This window comes from Salvelinus namaycush, unplaced genomic scaffold, assembly GCF_016432855.1.
Source record: "Salvelinus namaycush isolate Seneca unplaced genomic scaffold, SaNama_1.0 Scaffold299, whole genome shotgun sequence".
Lineage (NCBI taxonomy): Eukaryota > Metazoa > Chordata > Actinopteri > Salmoniformes > Salmonidae > Salvelinus > Salvelinus namaycush.
Window position 1 is genome coordinate 3396 of NW_024059885.1, and position 18069 is coordinate 21464.

At 45.6% G+C, this 18069-nt stretch overlaps 1 protein-coding gene across 1 annotated transcript in view; it reads left to right on the forward strand.

The window, feature by feature from the left end:
* Window positions 1-310: 310 nt before the first annotated feature.
* The window catches only part of LOC120039767 (ryanodine receptor 1-like), a 92246-nt gene continuing 74487 nt past the window's right edge, over window positions 311-18069 (forward strand). The window contains exons 1-11 of the mRNA XM_038985152.1: window positions 311-355; window positions 430-600; window positions 754-813; window positions 2523-2657; window positions 2776-2888; window positions 9376-9472; window positions 9713-9828; window positions 10089-10140; window positions 10994-11062; window positions 11664-11763; window positions 15511-15590. Of these exons, the coding sequence (XP_038841080.1) occupies window positions 311-355; window positions 430-600; window positions 754-813; window positions 2523-2657; window positions 2776-2888; window positions 9376-9472; window positions 9713-9828; window positions 10089-10140; window positions 10994-11062; window positions 11664-11763; window positions 15511-15590 (1038 nt within the window). The remainder of the gene's footprint in view (window positions 356-429; window positions 601-753; window positions 814-2522; window positions 2658-2775; window positions 2889-9375; window positions 9473-9712; window positions 9829-10088; window positions 10141-10993; window positions 11063-11663; window positions 11764-15510; window positions 15591-18069) is intronic.

Genomic DNA, 18069 nt, shown 5'->3' on the forward strand with positions numbered 1-18069 from the left:
CAGTTCAATCACATTTCCCCAATTCCCCACCCCTTTTAAAATGTTTTTAACCTCAACCACCCATAATTAAAGCATATAGCAGCAATGTAGTTTGTTTTCATTTTTGTGAAACAATGTATTTCCCTTTAGGGCACCTACCTACATCAGACAGCAATGGGGATATGGGGGTGCCTTGTCTAGTACCTTCCTACAGTAAACATGGGTATAGAGAGCAGCCTTGTCTAGTACCTAAATAAATCAGAAATGGGGATATTGATATACCTTGTCTAGTACCTACATCAGATGTAGAGACATAGAGGGGTGGGCAGAGATGGTATTGGCTGACCCAACTCTCTCCTCCTATAGGCTAGAGATGGTATGGTCTCACCCAACTCTCTCCTCCTATAGGCTAGAGATGGTACGGTCTGACCACACTTTCTCCTCCTATAGGCTGGAGGTTCTGACGTGGAGCGTACCAAGAAGAAGCGAAGGGGGGACCGCTATTCTGTGCAGACATCTCTGATCGTAGCAGCGCTGAAGAAGATGCTTCCTATTGGCCTCAACATGTGTTCCCCTGCTGACCAGGAACTGATTAACTTGGCCAAGATACGCTACAGCCTGGTAGTGGAAGACACACACACACATACACGCTCACACACACACATGCACTTACACATGCACGTACACACACAGAAAAACAAAAAACAAACACACACTCAGAGATCACACATGTTTTACTTTTAACTTTGATATCTAATGACTGTCCCCTAACAGAAAGACACAGATGAGGAGGTGAGAGAGTTTCTACAGAACAACATGCATCTGCAGGGCAAGGTGAGTAGAGCACGACCTAGATTAGGTTTTGTGCCAAACAATACATTACCTGTATAGGTACAGCATCAGTCAAAAGTTTGGACACACCTGCTCATTCAATTTTTTCTTTTTACTATTTTCTACATTGTAGAAAAATAGTCAAGATATCACAACCATGAAATAACACATATGGAATCATGTAGTAACCAAAAAAAGTGTTCAACAAATCAAAATATATTTTATATTTGAGATTCTTCAAAGTAGCCACCCTTTGCATTGATGACAGCTTTGCACACTCTTGGCATTTTCTCAACCAGCTTTACCTGGAATGCTTTCCCTACAGTCTTGAAGGAGTTCTCACATATGCTGAGCACTTGTTGGATGCTTTTCCTTCACTCTGCGGTCCAACTCATCCCAGTCCATCTCAACTGGGTTGAGGTCGGGTGATTGTGAAGGCCAGGTCATCTGATGCAGCACTCCATCACTCTCCTTGTTGTTCAAATATCCCTTACACAGCCTGGAGGTGTGTTTTGGGTTATTGTCCTGTTGAAAGACAAATGATAGTCCCAATAAGCACAAACCGAAGGGGATGGCATATCGCTGCAAAATGCTGTGGTAGCCATGCTGGTTAAGTGTGCCTTGAATTCAAAATAAATCACAGACAGTGTCACCAGCAAAGCACCCCTACACCATCACACCTCCTCCTCCATGCTTCACGCTGGCAACCACACATGCGAAGATCATCCGTTCACCTACTCTGCATCTCGCAACGGTTGGAGCCAAAAAATCTCCAGTTTGGACTCATCAGACCAAAGGACAGATTTACACCGCTCTAATGTACATTGCTCGTGTTTCTTGGCCCAAGCAAGTCTTTTCTTCTTATTGGTGTCCTTTAATAGTGGTTTCTTTGCAGCAATTCAACCATGAAAGCTTGATTCACGCAGTCTCCTCTGAACAGTTGATGTTGAGATGTGTCTGTTACTTGAACTCTGTGAAGCATTTATTTGGGCTGCAATCTGAGGCTGGTAACGCTAATGAACCTATCCTTTACAGCAGAGGTAACTCTGGGTCTTCCTTTCCTGTTGCGGTCCTCATGAGGGCCAGTTTCACCATAGCGCTTGATGGTTTTTGCGACTGCACTTGAAGAAACTTTAAAAGTTCTTGAAATGTTCCGCGTTGACTGACCGCCATGTCTTAAAGTAATGATGGAGTGTCGTTTCCCTTTGCTTATTTGAGCTGTTCTTGCCATAATATGGACTTGGTATTTTACCAAATGGGGCTATCTTCTGTATACCCACCCTACATTGTCACAACAAAACTGATTGGCTCAAACGCATTAAGAAGGAAAGAAATTCCACAAATTAACATTTAACAAGGCACACCTGTTAATTGAAATGCATTCCAGGTGACTGCCTCATGAATCTGGTTGAGAGAATGCCAAGAGAGTGCAAAGCTGTCATCAGGATGGCTACTTTGAAGAATCTCAAATATAAAATATATTTTGATTTGTTTAACAGTTTTTTGGTTACTACGCGATGTGTTGTTTTATAATTTTGATGTCTTCACTATTATTCTACGATGTAGAAAATACTAAAAATAAAGAAAAACTTTTCACTGGTACTTATATATATATTAATGGGATTAGTATTTCAATGTCGTTGGTCTATACTGTGTGTGCTGTGCATGTTGTGACCATGTGGTGTGTTTGTTGACTCTTTGGCTGTGTGTAGGTGGAGGACCCGTCAATGCGCTGGCAGATGGCGCTGTATAAGGAGACGTCAGGGAAGGCTGAGGACGCTGAGGACCCTCAGAAGGTGGTCAAGAGAGTCCAAGAGGTCTCCGCTGTCCTCTACCACATAGAGGTGGTGAGTACTGTATTCACTCACACACACACACACACCTTTCACACCAGAAGTTTTCACGACCTTGTCATCAGTCTGGGAAACTCTTGACCCTTGTGATAATCTCTATATCGCTCCCCAGACGGAGCACCCGTACAAGTCTAAGAAGATGGTTTGGCACAAGCTGCTTTCTAAACAACGACGCAAAGCTGTTGTGGCCTGCTTCAGAATGTCCCCCCTCTACAACATCCCCAGGTAATCACAATCAAACTCTTCTCTGTGTAGTAATAAGCTAGTGTGGCCTTTTTGTTGTTGTGATTTTTGGTCTCATTTCTAAGTAATAGATCCGCGTTAACATTTGCCCGAAAGAACTATCAGATAACATTTCATGCGTCATTTCTAATCACATGACAAAATATATGTATAACACCCCTGTCGTGTCTTTGCCGGATTAAGTGATATGACATGCTATTCTATAAAATAATTTTTCTGTAATTAATATTACCTGATTAAGCTGATCAGGTGAATGTAATTAACTAGAAAGTCGGGGGCACCACGAAAGAGTGTTTATAGAGCTGTTTGTTATCTTCCGAATAAACTCTTAAAGTAATCTTTATTACTTTTACTTTATTACTTTGGTAATCTTTTACCTCAATAGCAGTCAATACTTGATCGTCACCTTATTTTGTCTCATCTGAAAGTTGTAAATTCTAGGTTATCTTCACGAACACTGGCTAACAAAGTTGAATCAGCAGTACAATATTTGGTTTAATTATTTATTTACCGAATCCCTAAATAATCACACAGAATTACATCTACACAGAATGGATCATACATTGATTCCAAATTATGTCATAAAGGAAAACGTCCCTAGCGGACGGAACATATATGACGTCTGGTAACACAAAGAAAAGGGGTTGGGTTTTGAATGAAAGAGCGGGAAGACTGAGAAACAAAAAATATTGTGTGTCTCTATCGGGCCGTAGGCAGCTATGCTATCGCCCATTTGAAAAAGGAAAATGCAATAAATATTTACTCTGAGCTGCGCTTTGGTAGATTGGTCGATAGCAGGCAGATTAGATAGCAGGCAGGGTTGCCTAGCAGGGATCTTTTGTCCTTTGAAGAATGTCTCTGGTGGTAAACGGGATACTTGGTAGTACCATCGTCGTGTGGTAGGACAGATACTCTGTCCGTCCTCTCCTAGCCCACGTCTACAGTTGCTGCGCTAACGCAACGCCTAGGAGGTATCACTTCTTTAGTGAATAAGGGTTCAAAGTTCATACCAAGTTGCCATGCTATATGCTCATGCTATATTCTGGCTGGTATAGTCGAAATTCATCCTTCCGGCGTGTAGGTCGTCACCTTCACATTGAAATTCGATACTAATTTTGTTAGGTTCTTGCTGAGGTTAGTTCTGTAGGTGGTCTTTGTCCTTTCAACGTGGGGACCGCAAGTCCTCACATCCTTGGAACAGGAAGTTACATTTTCGTAACAGGGCTTATATAGTGGTGAAAGAAGGGCATGTTTCATAGTTTACAACCCATGTCTGTTCACTTGGGCGGGGCCTCTGAGTGAGCAGAGTGGTGTTCTTATGACAAACCGTTCTCTCATTAAAAAGCTAAAAATTACATTTAATCTTTTCACAAATAGTTTCATATTTAAACATTTAAATTGCACAACAATTCCATGTGAATCTGATAACTAGAATGTGTAGACTTTCCAAGATACAGTTTATGTCGTCCTATCATCAGTAATCATGTCTCAGACGCCAACTGATCTGACATCATATTCATTAACCTCTAATTCCTCCCAAACCCGGATCCGGGAGCACCCCCATCAGTAAAAATGCTGACTAGCATAGCCTAGCATAGCGTCACAAGTAAATACTAGCATCTAAATATCATTAAATCACAAGTCCAAGACACCAGATGAAAGATACACATCTTGTGAATCCAGCCATCATTTCTGATTTTTAAAATGTTTTACAGGGAAGACACAATATGTAAATCTATTAGCTAACCACGTTAGCAAAAGACACCACTTTTTTTACTCCACCAGTTTTTTCTCCATCAGTAGCTATCACAAATTCGACCAAATAAAGATATAAATAGCCACTAACCAAGAAACAACTTCATCAGATGACAGTCTGATAACATATTTATTGTATAGCATATGTTTTGTTAGAAAAATGTGCATATTTCAGGTATAAATCATAGTTTACCATTGCAGCCACCATCACAACTCTCACCAAAGCGACTAGAATAACTACAGAGACCATCGTGTATTACCTAATTACTCATCATAAAACATTTCTTAAAAATACACAGCGTACAGCAAATGAAAGACACAGATCTTGTGAATCCAGACAATATTTCAGATTTTCTAAGTGTTTTACAGCGAAAACACAATATAGCGTTATATTAGCTTACCACAATAGCAAACATCACAACAGCATTGATTCAAGCCAAAAATAGCGATAACGTATAAACCACCAAAATATATAAATTTTTTCACTAACCTTCTCAGAACTCTTCAGATGACAGTCCTATAACATCATATTACACAATGCATATAGAGTTTGTTCGAAAATGTGCATATTTAGCGGCACAAATCGTGGTTATACAATGAGAAAAGTTGCCAAGCTGCCCAGAAAATGTCGGGAGAAATCTTTGGAGAGGCACCTATTCTAATCAATAAATAATCATAAACTTGACTAAAAAATACAGGTTGGACAGCAAATGAAAGACAAATTAGTTCTTAATGCAATCGCTGTGTTAGATTTTTAAAATTAACGTTACTGCGCAATACAGCGTGCGCTAAAGCGAGACCGCACCATAATTCATGGCGGAATTATTATTTGACATTTGTCAACATAAATACGAATTAACAGCATAAAGACTGCTTACTATTTGCTGAGCTTCCATCAGAATCTTGGGCAAGGTGTCCTTTCTCCAGAACAATCGTCTTTTGGTTGAAAGATGTCCTCTTGTCCTGTCGAAATAGCCGCTAACGTTAGCTATGTGCCGGTAAGGTGTCCAACTGGTGATAGCGCGTCACAAAGAAATCCCAGAAAATCGCAATAAACTGATATAAACTGCTATAAGTCGGTTTAAATTAACTACCTTATGATGTCTTTAACAACTATAACGAATAAAAACATGACCGGAGATATAGAACTGCTAAAACGAAAGCTTTGCAGGACGCCATTGTCATGTCCCTCTTGCGCCAGGCGCCCCGTTGAAAAGAACGGTACTTCCGTTCCACGGTCTTATATAGGGCCCCAGATGGTGCAATCCACTCCATTCAAATTCTCACCGCTTACTGACATCTAGAGGAAGGCGTATGCAGTGCATGTAGCCCCATAGCTTGCATGGGGACTTATAAACTGACCCCAGAACAGGGACCTCGATTTCAGAAATCTCACTTCCTGACAGGAAATGTGCTGCAGAATGAGTTCTGTTTCACTCAGAGAAATAATTCAAACGGTTTTAGAAACTAGAGAGTGTTTTCTATCCAATAGTAATAATAATATGCATATTGTACGAGCAAGAATTGAGTACGAGGCAGTTTAATTTGGGAACGAATTTTTACAAAGTCGAAATGGCGCCCCCCTAGTGTCAAGAGGTTTTAAGTACCAATGCATATTTTCAACTGGTTGGATTACCGAAATATGGTTCCGTTTCCCACCTTTTGATGTTCCCAGAATCTCTATGTTAACAAAGGGCTTTTCAAGAGTCAATTCTATAGAGTAGAGAGAGAGACGGGGGGGGGGGGGGGGGGGGTATTTATGGGGGTCATAAACCTCCCCCATCAAGCCAATGTCATGACACCCCTGATTGGAGGACATGGAGGTGGAAAAATAGAATAAAACCATTTTTACTTCTCTTTTTACAGCTATTTGTCATGTGACGGCAAGGTACATGTAATGTACAGATTAAATATATATACATATATAATATAATATACACTGCTCAAAAAAATAAAGGGAACACTTAAACAACACAATGTAACTCCAAGTCAATCACACTTCTGTGAAATCAAACTGTCCACTTAGGAAGCAACACTGATTGACAATAAATTTCACATGCTGTTGTGCAAATGGAATAGACAAAAGGTGGAAATTATAGGCAATTAGCAAGACACCCCCAAAAAAGGAGTGATTCTGCAGGTGGTGACCACAGACCACTTCTCAGTTCCTATGCTTCCTGGCTGATGTTTTGGTCACTTTTGAATGCTGGCGGTGCTCTCACTCTAGTGGTAGCATGAGACGGAGTCTACAACCCACACAAGTGGCTCAGGTAGTGCAGTTCATCCAGGATGGCACATCAATGCGAGCTGTGGCAAACAGGTTTGCTGTGTCTGTCAGCGTAGTGTCCAGAGCATGGAGGCGCTACCAGGAGACCAAATCATGTCCAAATCATGTCCAATCAATTGAATTTACCACAGGTGGACTCCAATCAAGTTGTAGAAACATCTCAAGGATGACCAATGGAAACAGGATGCACCAGAGCTCAATTTCGAGTCTCATAGCAAAGGGTCTGAATACTTATGTAAATAAGGTTTCTGTTTTTATTTATTAAGAATTTCTAAAAACCTGTTTTCACTTTGTCATTATGGAGTATTGTGTGCACTACCCAAAAATTGTAAAGCGCCCTTTACTTGTTCTACCAGCCGACCAATCAGCTTGCTGCCGGCTAATAGCAAACAATGTTATTTCTCTGTGAACAAATGAACAACATACGTTCAGCATGCTTATAGAGAAGGGCAATCAACATGTACTGCATTGACACACATGACTGATGATTGGCTGAAAGAAATTGATAATAAGAAGATGGAGGGAGCTGTACTGTTAGACTTTAGTGTGGCCTTTGATACACTACATGACCAAAAGTATGTGGACACCTGCTCTTCAAACATCTCATTCCAAAAATCATGGGCATTAATATGGAGTTGGTCTCCCCTTTGCTGCTATAACAGCCTCCACTCTTCTGGGAAGGCTTTCCGCTAGATGTTGGAACATTGCTGCGGGGACTTGCTTCCATTCAGTCACAAGAGCATTAGTGAAGTCGGGCACTGATGTTGGGCGATTAGTCCTGGCTCACAGTCGGCGTTCCAATTCATCCCAAAGGTGTTTGATGGGGTTTAGGTCAGGGCTCTGTGCAGGCCAGTTAAGTTCTTCCACACCGATCTAGATAAACCATTTCTGTATGGACTTTGCTTTGTGCACAGGGGCATTGTCATGCTGAAACAGGAAAGGTCCTTCCCCAAACTGTTTACACAAAGTTGGAAGCACAGAATCATCTAGAATGTCATCGCGTTAAGAACTAAGGGGCCTAGTCCGAACCATGAAAAACAGCCCCAGACCATTATTCCTCCTCCACCAAACATTACAGTTGGCACTATGTATTTGGGCAGGTAGCGTACTCCTGGCATCTGCCAAACCCAGACTAGTCGGTCGGCCTGCCAGATGGTGAAGCATGATTCATCACTCCAGAGAATGCATTTCCACTGCTCCAGAATCCAATGGCGGCGAGCTTTACGCCACTCCAGCCGATGCTCGGCGTTGCGCATGGTGATCTTAGGTTTGTGTGCGGCTGCTCGGCCACGGAAACAGTTATTGTGCTGACGTTGCCTCCAGAGGAAGTTTGGAAGTCGGTAGGGTGTTGCAACTTAGGACAGACTATTTTTTTTTTACGCGTTACTTACTTCAGCACTCGGCAGTCCGGTTCTGTGAGCTTGTCTGACCCTACCACTTCGCGACTGAGCCGTTGTTGCTCCTAGACGTTTCCACTTCACAATAACAGCCCTTACAGTTGACCATGGCATTTCTAACAGGGCAGAAATTTGGGGAACTTATAGCGATACCGGGTGAGACCCAGATGCAGACACGGGAGGCAGATGGTTTGAGTCTCTGATATTTATTATAATCCAAGGGGCAGGCAAGAGACAGGTTATGGACAGGCAAAATATCATAAACCAGGTCAGAGTCCAGGAGGTACAGAGTGGCAGGAAGGCTCGAGGTCAGGGCAGGCTGAATGGTCAGGCAGGAAGGCTCGAGGTCAGGGCAGGCAGAATGGTCAGGCAGGCGTGCTCAGAGTCAGGGCAGGCTGAATAGTCAGGCAGGCGGGCTCAGTGTCAGGGCAGGCAGAATGGTCAGGCAGGCGGGCTCAGTGTCAGGGCAGGCAGAATGGTCAGGCAGGAGGGCTCAGAGTCAGGGCAGGCAGAATGGTCAGGCAGGCGGGCTCAGAGTCAGGGCAGGCAAGGGTCAAAACCGGGAGGACAGGAAAAACGGAGATAAGGAAAAAGCAGGAGCACGGAAAAAACACGCTGGTTGACTTGACAAGACGAACTGGCAACAGACAAACACAGAACACAGGCATAAATACCCAGGGACTAATTGGGAAACCAGGTGTCACCTGGAGATGGGTGGAGACAATCACAAAGACAGGTGAAACAGAACAGGGAGTGACAGAACTGACTTGTTGGAATTGAAGGTCATTGAACGTCACTGCGATCTTCAGTAAGGCCCATTCTACTGCCAATGTTTGTCTAAGGAGATTGCATGGCTGTTTGGTTCGATTTTATACACCTGTCAGCAACGGATGTGGCTGAAATAGACAAATCGACTCATTTGAAGTGGTGGCCACATACTCCTGTGTATATATAGTGTATCGTGATTTTTGTTGACGCTTGGTACGCGGTGTGACTTCCCTTTGTTGTCACTTCCTGTTCTCTCCAACAGGCACCGGGGGTCCAACATGTTCCTGAATGGGTACAAGAGGAACTGGCTGCAGACTGAAGGGTACCAGTTTGAAGACCGCATGATCGACGACTTGTCTGTAAGGGTTTTCTCCTCGCCTGTGTTGTTTTATATTAGCAACAGTCCTCCGTAGAATAGATAGTATCATTGTATGCTACCATATACTGTATTATTGTCATCTTTGTGAGTCTTCAGCAACTTTCTGTAAGGATTTTGTGTTTCTGTGTGTGTGTGTGTGTGTGTGTGTGTGTGTGTGTGTGTGTGTGTGTGTGTGTGTGTGTGTGTGTGTGTGTGTGTGTGTGTGTGTGTGTGTGTGTAGAAAGCCATGGAGGAAGAGGAGCTGGGAGAGGAGGGAGAGGAAGAGGCAGAAACTAAACCCGACCCTCTGCATCAGCTCATCCTACACTTCAGCCGGACTGCTCTCACAGAGAAGAGGTGAGGCCACCCTCCCTCCCTCCCTCCCTCCCTCCCTCCCTCCCTCCCTCCCTCCCTCCGTCCCTCCTCTCTCATCCCTTTCTCTCAACCTGTCACTCCACACTCTCCCCAAGGGAGAGAAGGAGGAGCATATCTGTTGTTGACATAATCAAAACTATGATTCATATCCAATGACTTCTGTATGTAAAACAGTCAACCATTTAAGTGTTTCTCAGTTAGTTTGATGGCTAAACATCGTCCTGTTTTCTCTCTTGTTGCAGCAAACTGGAAGTAGACTACTTATACATGGCGTATGCTGATATTATGGCCAAGGTAACGTGCTGCTTCCCTACTAGATTTGAACATAATCTCGTGTGCTGTGTTGTAATAGACGCGCTGCTAACTCTCCACCTTCTCTCCTACTTCTATTTCTGTCTTATTCACTCTTTCCTTCTCTCTCTCTCCCCTCTCCCTTCTCCACACTCTCCCTTCTCCCCGCTCTCTCTCTCCCCTCTCCCTTCTCCACACTCTCCCTTCTCCCCGCTCTCTCTCTCCCCTCTCCCTTCTCCCTTCTCCACACCCTCCATTCTCCCCGCTCTCTCTCTCCCCTCTCCCTTCTCCACACTCTCTCTTCTCCACACTCTCCCTTCTCCCCGCTCTCTCTCTCCCTTCTCCCTTCTCCACACTCTCCCTTCTCCCCGCTCTCTCTCTCCCCTCTCCCTTCTCCACACTTTCCCTTCTCCCCGCTCTCTCTCTCCCTTCTCCCTTCGCCACACTCTCCCTTCTCCCCGCTCTCTCTCTCCCCTCTCCCTTCTCCACACTCTCCCTTCTCCCCGCTCTCTCTCTCCCCTCTCCCTTCTCCACACTCTCCCTTCTCCCCGCTCTCTCTCTCCCCTCTCCCTTCTCCACACTCTCCCTTTTCCCCGCTCTCTCTCTCCCCTCTCCCTTCTCCACACTCTCCCTTCTCCCCGCTCTCTCTCTCCCGTCTCCCTTCGCCACACTCTCCCTTCTCCCCGCTCTCTCTCCCTCTCCCTTCTCCACACTCTCCCTTCTCCCCGCTCTCTCTCCTCCCTCCCCTCTCCCCTCTCCCTTCTCCCCTCTCTCTCTCTCTCTCTCTCTCCCCCCTCTCTCCCTTTCACCCTTTTACTCTCCAATTCTCTCTCTTTCTCTCCCCTTCTCTTTCCAGAGTTGCCACATCGGTGAGGAGGAGGAGGGGGAAGAGGAGGAGGCCATTGAAGTGACCCAGACTGAGATGGTATGATGGGAAGGCGGGGACCACGCTTTGCAGCAGAGCCGGTTACTCTCTCACACACCGCACACAACTCCCCCGGTGTCACACACAGTCTTCTCTTCCACTCTCTCTGTCCGTTCCATCTCTCTGTCTATCCCTCTCTATTCCTCACACAATTACCAGACCTGTTTATCTAAAGCCTACTTTGGCGGACTGATTTGTGCATTCCTTAGCTTGACTGCTGTGTGTGTGTCTGTTTTGGACTATAATAGAGCTCTGTGTTTCTACATGAAGGTGGTGCAATGAAAGACAACAAAACAGGAACACAGAAAAAATTAAACAATTATTGATAATAACTACTATCACTAATAAACTGGAAGTGTGTGTGAGTGTGTGTGTGTGTGTCCATGCGTGCTGTGTGAGAGAGCCGAGATAGAGTGCGGGGGACTGTGCAGACCTTTTCGACAGAGTTACAACCTCCCTCCCTCCCTCCCTCCTGTCTGTCTGTCTGTCTGTCTGTCTGTCTGTCTGTCTGTCTGTCTGTCTGTCTGTCTGTCTGTCTGTCTGTGTCTGTCTGTCTGTCTGTCTGTCTGTCTGTCTGTCTGTCTGTCTGTCTGTCCTTCAGGAGAAGGAGATGGAGAAGCAGAGGCTCCTGTATCAGCAGTCTCGTCTCCACAACAGAGGAGCTGCAGAGATGGTGCTGCAGATGATCAGTGCCTGCAGAGGTACAGGGCTCAGACCCAGACCAGACCCAGACCAGACCCAGACCAGACCCAGAACAGACCCAGAACAGACCCAGAACAGACCCAGACCAGACCCAGAACAGACCCAGACCAGACCCAGACCAGACCCAGAACAGACCCAGACTAGACCCAGAACAGACCCAGAACAGACCCAGAACAGACCCAGACCAGACCCAGACCAGACCCAGACTAGACCCAGAACAGACCCAGACCAGACCCAGAACAGACCCAGACCAGACCCAGAACAGACCCAGAACAGACCCAGAACAGACCCAGACCAGACCCAGAACAGACCCAGACTAGACCCAGAACAGACCCACTTACCCAGAACAGACCCAGAACAGACCCAGAACAGACCCACTTACCCAGACCCAGAACAGACCCAGAACAGACCCACTTACCCAGACCAGACCCAGACCAGACCCAGACCAGACCCAGAACAGACCCAGAACAGACCCACTTACCCAGAACAGACCCAGAACAGACCCAGAACAGACCCAGAACAGACCCACTTACCCAGAACAGACCCACTTACCCAGACCAGACCCACTTACCCAGACCAGACCCAGACCAGACCCAGAACAGACCCAGAACAGACCCACTTACCCAGAACAGACCCAGAACAGACCCAGAACAGACCCAGAACAGACCCACTTACCCAGAACAGACCCACTTACCCAGACCAGACCCACTTACCCAGACCAGACCAGATACCAGAGTTGTATCAACAGTGTCCCAGAGTTGTATCAGCACCTGTTTGTAAAGATGATGAGGATATTAACAGTACTTTGGACCTGTGGAGGAGTGTTGGCAGTGTGTACACTACATTAGAGGGGTGTTGGCAGTGTGTACACTACATTAGAGGGGTGTTGGCAGTGTGTACACTACATTAGAGGGGTGTTGGCAGTGTGTACACTACATTAGAGGGGTGTTGGCAGTGTGTACACTACATTAGAGGGGTGTTGGCAGTGTGTACACTACATTAGAGGGGTGTTGGCAGTGTGTACACTACATTAGAGGGGTGTTGTCAGTGTGTACACTATATTAGAGGGGTGTTGTCAGTGTGTACACTATATTAGAGGGGTGTTGGCAGTATGTACACTACATTAGAGGGGTGTTGTCAGTGTGTACACTACATTAGAGGGGTGTTGGCAGTATGTACACTACATTAGAGGGGTGTTGGCAGTATGTACACTACATTAGAGGGGTGTTGTCAGTGTGTACACTACATTAGAGGGGTGTTGGCAGTATGTACACTACATTAGAGGGGTGTTGGCAGAGTGTACACTACATTAGAGGGGTGTTGGCAGTGTGTACACTACATTAGAGGGGTGTTGGCAGTATGTACACTACATTAGAGGGGTGTTGTCAGTATGTACACTACATTAGAGGGGTGTTGTCAGTGTGTACACTACATTAGAGGGGTGTTGGCAGTGTGTACACTACATTAGAGGGGTGTTGGCAGTATGTACACTACATTAGAGGGGTGTTGTCAGTGTGTACACTACATTAGAGGGGTGTTGTCAGTATGTACACTACATTAGAGGGGTGTTGGCAGTATGTACACTACATTAGAGGGGTGTTGGCAGTATGTACACTACATTAGAGGGGTGTTGGCAGTGTGTACACTACATTAGAGGGGTGTTGGCAGTGTGTACACTACATTAGAGGGGTGTTGGCAGTATGTACACTACATTAGAGGGGTGTTGTCAGTGTGTACACTACATTAGAGGGGTGTTGGCAGTATGTACACTACATTAGAGGGGTGTTGGCAGTGTGTACACTACATTAGAGGGGTGTTGGCAGTGTGTACACTACATTAGAGGGGTGTTGGCAGTATGTACACTACATTAGAGGGGTGTTGGCAGTATGTACACTACATTAGAGGGGTGTTGGCAGTGTGTACACTACATTAGAGGGGTGTTGGCAGTGTGTACACTACATTAGAGGGGTGTTGGCAGTGTGTACACTACATTAGAGGGGTGTTGGCAGTATGTACACTACATTAGAGGGGTGTTGGCAGTGTGTACACTACATTAGAGGGGTGTTGTCAGTGTGTACACTACATTAGAGGGGTGTTGGCAGTGTGTACACTACATTAGAGGGGTGTTGGCAGTATGTACACTACATTAGAGGGGTGTTGTCAGTGTGTACACTACATTAGAGGGGTGTTGTCAGTATGTACACTACATTAGAGGGGTGTTGGCAGTATGTACACTACATTAGAGGGGTGTTGGCAGTATGTACACTACATTAGAGGGGTGTTGGCAGAGTGTACACTACATTAGAGGGGTGTTGTCAGTGTGTACACTACATTAGAGGGGTGTTGGCAGTATGTACACTACATTAGAGGGGTGTTGGCAGTGTGTACACTACATTAGAGGGGTGTTGGCAGTGTGTACACTACATTAGAGGGGTGTTGGCAGTATGTACACTACATTAGAGGGGTGTTGTCAGTGTGTACACTACATTAGAGGGGTGTTGGCAGTATGTACACTACATTAGAGGGGTGTTGGCAGAGTGTACACTACATTAGAGGGGTGTTGTCAGTGTGTACACTACATTAGAGGGGTGTTGGCAGTATGTACACTACATTAGAGGGGTGTTGGCAGTATGTACACTACATTAGAGGGGTGTTGGCAGTGTGTACACTACATTAGAGGGGTGTTGGCAGTGTGTACACTACATTAGAGGGGTGTTGGCAGTATGTACACTACATTAGAGGGGTGTTGTCAGTGTGTACACTACATTAGAGGGGTGTTGGCAGTATGTACACTACATTAGAGGGGTGTTGGCAGAGTGTACACTACATTAGAGGGGTGTTGGCAGTATGTACACTACATTAGAGGGGTGTTGGCAGAGTGTACACTACATTAGAGGGGTGTTGGCAGTATGTACACTACATTAGAGGGGTGTTGTCAGTGTGTACACTACATTAGAGGGGTGTTGGCAGTATGTACACTACATTAGAGGGGTGTTGGCAGAGTGTACACTACATTAGAGGGGTGTTGTCAGTGTGTACACTACATTAGAGGGGTGTTGGCAGTGTGTACACTACATTAGAGGGGTGTTGGCAGTGTGTACACTACATTAGAGGGGTGTTGGCAGTATGTACACTACATTAGAGGGGTGTTGGCAGTATGTACACTACATTAGAGGGGTGTTGGCAGTGTGTACACTACATTAGAGGGGTGTTGTCAGTATGTACACTACATTAGAGGGGTGTTGGCAGTATGTACACTACATTAGAGGGGTGTTGGCAGTGTGTACACTACATTAGAGGGGTGTTGGCAGTGTGTACACTACATTAGAGGGGTGTTGGCAGTATGTACACTACATTAGAGGGGTGTTGTCAGTGTGTACACTACATTAGAGGGGTGTTGGCAGTATGTACACTACATTAGAGGGGTGTTGGCAGAGTGTACACTACATTAGAGGGGTGTTGGCAGTATGTACACTACATTAGAGGGGTGTTGGCAGTATGTACACTACATTAGAGGGGTGTTGGCAGAGTGTACACTACATTAGAGGGGTGTTGGCAGTATGTACACTACATTAGAGGGGTGTTGGCAGAGTGTACACTACATTAGAGGGGTGTTGTCAGTGTGTACACTACATTAGAGGGGTGTTGGCAGAGTGTACACTACATTAGAGGGGTGTTGTCAGTGTGTACACTACATTAGAGGGGTGTTGGCAGAGTGTACACTACATTTGATCTCTCTGTCTCAGGTGAGACGGGAGCCATGGTGTCCTCCACCCTCAAGCTGGGTATCTCAATCCTCAACACAGGCAACTGTGCTGTACAACAGGTGAGTTCTTTGTCATCTACCTGGTTTACCTGGACGGTCGAAAGCAAAAGAGGTTTAACTAAGGTTATCTACCCCTGTTGTACAACTCATCCTAACCAAATTTAACTCTAAAGATACATCTGTTGTACTAGACCAGGGGTACTAACTAAAACTACCTCTGTTGTACTAACTAAAACTACCTCTGTTGTACTAGACCAGGTGTACTAACTAAAACTACCTCTGTTGTACTAGACCAGGGGTACTAACTAAAACTACCTCTGTTGTACTAGACCAGGTGTACTAACTAAAACTACCTCTGTTGTACTAGACCAGGTGTACTAACTAAAACTACCTCTGTTGTACTAGACCAGGTGTACTAACTAAAACGACCTCTGTTGTACTAGTCCAGGGGTACTAACTAAAACTACCTCTGTTGTACTAGTCCAGGGGTACTAACTAAAACTACCTCTGTTGTACTAGTCCAGGGGTACTCAACTACTATTTCAGACGGTCCGGCCACATACAGTGCATTCGGAAAGTATTCAGACCCATTGACTTTTTCCCCATTTTGTTACGTTACAGCCTTATTATAAAATGGATACAATTGCTTTTTTACTCATCAATCTACACACAATACCACATAATGACAAACTAAAAATTGTTTTTTAGAAATGTTTGCAAATGTATTAAAAATAATATTATAATAATAAGTAAACGATATTGTCAGGACCCGGTGCGAGAAACAGTCACTAATAATCGTCAGAACCCAGAAGATGAGGCAGACACAGCAGTACTAGAGATGGTGGTTTAATTAAAGAACAAAATCTTCAGGCAAAGAAACTAAATCCACAATGTCCAAAAATAAAGCCAAAAGGCACAAAAATGGAAATCCTCCAAAATACAAAAGAAACTCCACAAAGTGGTAAAAAAGCATGGAAAAAAACAAACCTCAAAAGACTACTCAAATAATACACAAGAACTAAACCAGAGAACCTCTGGAAAATTCAACAAGAGAAATATCTGTATAAAACAAGGCTTGGGCTGGGGCTGGGTGCTAACTTACAAACACTGAGCAAGGAACTGAGGAACACACAGGGTTTAAATACTAACAAGGGAATGACCTACAGGTGCAAACAATAATTAGAGCAAGAAAAACAAAAGGTACAAAAAAGGTGCAATGGGGACATCTAGTGACCAAAACCCGAACAGTCTTGGCCAAAACCTGACAGAATCCCCCTCTCAGGAACGGCTCCTGACGTTCCTACCAGCCTTCTCAGGGTGGAGGGTCCTGAACTGACGAATGAGGTCAGGGTCCAGTATGTCCCTGGCAGGAACCCAGGAGCGCTCCTCGGGACCGTAGCCTTCCCAGTCCACCAGATACTGCCAGGACCGCTGCACCCGGCGGGAATCCAGTATCCGGTGGACGGTATAAGCCGACTGGCCACCGATGACACGGGGCGGAGGGGGAGGTCTGCCTGCCGGGATAAGGGGAGAAAAAACAACAGGTTTTAATAAAGAAATGTGAAATGTTGGATTGATCTTAAGGGATCTGGGTAAGTGCAGGCGAAAAGTAACGGGATTGACTCTCCTGGCAATCTTAAAGGGACCGATGAACCTCTGGGACAGCTTGCGAGACTCCACCCGTAGTGGTAAGTTCTTAGTTGAGAGCCATACTCTCTGGCCGGGGTACAGGGTAGGACCGGGACGGCGACTTCTGTTGGCTTGTCGTTGGTACTGCTGAGAGGAACGCAGAAGATTAAGACGTGCCTTCTTCCACGTAAGCCGACAGCGTCTGATGAACCTCGAGGCTGAAGGCACTCTGACTTCTGCCTCCTGGTCCGGGAACAATAGAGGCGCATAGCCAAACTGACACTCATGCGGGGATATACCAGTGGAGGAGGAGCACAAGGTGTTGTGCGCGTACTCGGCCCAAACAATGAAGGATGACCATGTGGACGGGTTGTTGGAAACCATGCATCTGAGGGTGGTTTCCAGCTCCTGATTCATCCTCTCAGTTTGGCCATTGGACTCCGGATGGTACCCTGAAGATAAACTGGCCGTGGCCCCTATGAGTTGGCAGAAGGCCTTCCAAAACCTAGAGGCGAACTGGGGACCTCTGGGATTCCGCAAGATATGGTTTCCGACAAAGACTCGGAACACATGGTTAATCACCAACTCAGCTGTTTCCTTGGCAGAAGGTAATTTGGTCAAGGGAACAAACCTGGCCGCCTTAGAAAACCTGTCGATGATGACTAGGATCGTAGTATTACCATGGGACGGAGGAAGGCCAGTAATAAAGTCCAACGAGATATGGGACCAGGGTCGGTGGGGAATAGATAGAGGGTGAAGGAGTCCTTGAGGGCGGAGGTGAGAAGATTTGCCCTGGCAGCACACGGAACAGGCCTTGACGAAAGTGGCAACGTCTTCTTTTATGGTGGGCCACCAGAACTTACGCTGGATGAACTCCAAGGTGCGACCTACGCCCGGGTGACAGGTGAGG